The 2,824-nt window shown below is 42.1% G+C and overlaps 1 protein-coding gene across 1 annotated transcript in view; it reads left to right on the top strand.

The window, feature by feature from the left end:
* T265_07868 (hypothetical protein) overlaps positions 1–648 on the top strand; it is a gene marked incomplete at both ends in the record, with an annotated part of 6,511 nt that extends 5,863 nt beyond the window's left edge. Inside the window, one exon of the mRNA XM_009173508.1 lies at positions 446–648. Within this exon, the coding sequence (XP_009171772.1) occupies positions 446–648 (203 nt within the window). The remainder of the gene's footprint in view (positions 1–445) is intronic.
* Positions 649–2,824: the final 2,176 nt, after the last annotated feature.

Consider the following 2,824-nt stretch of genomic DNA (forward strand, 5'->3'; position numbering starts at 1 on the left):
TGCTATTTAGGATACACTTCAACTCACTGTTCCCTTAAAACAATGGGATAAAATCACACCACAATTATTTAGAAGACAATATTTGAACAATTGTTCCCAACGGAGTAGAGTACTAAATTATAGCGTCAGTTTATTTGCAGAGCACATTTGAGCACATACTTGTAGGTTTCATAAAATGTTAACTAGTGAAAAAGTACAGTACTTTTGTTATGATTCTTCAAGGTCCTCATGAACTGACTCATCACGTGTGCTGAGAATAACCACTCGAGCGCCAATCGGATGGCTGTGCCAACGTTTGAGGTAACTGTAGGAAAATACCTTGGTTCATCGTTGTTGAAAAATATTTAATAAACTAACCCCCTGTTAGTTTAAACACTAATCGCTCACAAACTCGTGAAATGTATGAATTGCCGATCTGGATTTTACTGTGTTGCTCTAACTGTAGATGGTGAGGGCTCTCCATTCGACGCACCAAAAGATCTCCCTATGGAAACCAGGCCGACAACACCGGAATCCAAGGAGACGAACGTTTCACTTATGAATCAAGGTGACGCGGTGCAGCCTGAATCACGAAAACAAACCGGCAGAAAAACGCAAAACACAGGGCATGTTTGCGTAACTTGTGGAAGGAAGTATTCGTCACTCTAGAACTTGAAAATGCATGCATCCACTCACGACATTTCGGCATCATTTATGTGTGAGCTCTGTGCTAAGGTATTCAAGCATCTTTCTAGTCTACAACGGCATCAAAGATATGATCACGCGCCCGAGAGCCTCATTCCGACAAAGGTACGTTGTGATGAGAGCGTCCAAATATCCATGTGATTTAAAACGTCATATGCAATGCCATTCGTGCGGAAGGAACCTCGTGTGTTCAACATGTTCTGAGGGTTTTCCAAACCGTGGGGCTCTACGGAAACACAAATTCCTACATCGCGACATAGTACCGATGGAAAAAGTAATGAAGCACGAATGTGCTCTTTGTAAACGTTGGTTTGAAAGCACTCGTAGCTTGGAGCGCCACTCCGTTGTTCACACAAAACAGCGGCCTTTCGTGTGTGTTATTTGTGCCAAGACATATTCACATCTTGAGTCACTCCAGAGACATCAACGCAAAAATCATTAACGGCAAACAGTGCCGGAATTTCTTTGAAACCCGTTTGTCGGGGATGATGTTTGTAATAAAAATGAATACATTGATTTTCAAGTGACCAAAATTAAAACATGCCCATCGATTAGCAGGTTTACCAAGCCGTTGTTTAGCCATTAACTGCCATCTCCAACAAATCGTTGGTGGATTACTCGTAAATACATACCAGCAGGTATTTTCACCAGAGGTCAGAATGTGCAATTAAATGCCTAGTTCGAAGTTAAACGATCAATTGTCGTTATGCAACTGTGATATTAGTTGAATGCGGTGGCGACTGCGTACGCTGTCGGAGTGTGCTATATCAAGTCCGGTCGCGGTAGCGGGGATATGAACTTGAACGGTCATTTTCCGGTCTGCAAAGCACCATTTGACTCCGAAGACTTTCGAGAGGAAAGACCGGCCGACACATAATTTGGCCGGGTTAAAACGTCGGTAATTCGAATTTAGAGTCTCACGGAAATTCATTCTTAATTAGGTGCTTAAGTTAAGCATTCGAATAAAACAAAGAAACAGGAAGATGCTCGAATCTGCGTGTGAACATGATTCTCATCAATACTGCAATGCAATGCTGCAGTTCGTGTGGGCTTGGTTTCAGCAAAAAGCTGCCCGCAACAAGGAAACTCCAGATTCTAAGTTAGGAAGTCCGGAAAAACTTTAGTACAAAATCCACTTGGGTCGGTTGGATCCTTCAACTTACATCGTCCTTATGAAACACACAGCGGATCACCTAGGAGTTATGTTGTACGATATTGTACCCAGAAGTTTCAAATGCACGTCCCATCGGGCAAACTCAGATTAGCTTTTGAGGCATTTGTTCAGTTAACTTGTACGATAAATCACAGTGTATATTACGACACAGATCATCAAAGCTAATCATAGTACCCTGTCGGTGTGAAATTCAGGGCAATGTATCACAGATTTATTGATTTTGAAAACTTCATGGTGACTAGTTCTCCAATAACAACAGAAATTTGAGCCAGCGTACCTACCGATCGGTTAAACTTCCCGTTTGATGCATCAATGTTCGACACCGTAGACCTCCTGTGTTTTCTCAAACTAGTGAACCGGCGTTCAAGGAACTAACTGACCCCAGAACAATTTCTTTCTTCTTGTCTCTTGTTAGAACGCCCATCAAGCAGCATAGCAGCATGCAGTCACCCAGGTCAGACGGCGAGCATCTAGATGTGACAGATGTTTTCCTTGAATTCTTTATTCCTTAGGCGGAAAATGCACTAGTCCGGGATCAACATCAAACAAAATGTTTGCAAAACTAATACAGAAGTGTAGGAAATATTACCAGGCTAAGAGCACCAAACCAATGAGTGCAGTGTCCAAAAAATCTGAACGTATTTCGAAGTCTCGGTGGCGGCTTTGCCTAGCAAGTGAAACCGGCAAATTCTCAAAGGCCAGAAAGCACTTCCTGGAGATTTATCATTACCAGACTCCAAAATGAGTGAGCAACATACAATCTTTAGGGAAGATGAGATTTTGCCTACTTCCTGTTATTTGTTGATCAAATCATTATTCGGAACGATGGCTTTACCGCAGTGTGTGCAATCTGTACTAAGACAAAGGGCACAAACAAAGAACGAAAACAATATTTTTTGTATGAGACGCCTTTCCAGTTCCGGGATCACTATGGTTGCATGAACAATCACATGCAAATTAGCACTG

Source organism: Opisthorchis viverrini, assembly GCF_000715545.1.
Source record: "Opisthorchis viverrini unplaced genomic scaffold opera_v5_190, whole genome shotgun sequence".
NCBI lineage: Eukaryota > Metazoa > Platyhelminthes > Trematoda > Opisthorchiida > Opisthorchiidae > Opisthorchis > Opisthorchis viverrini.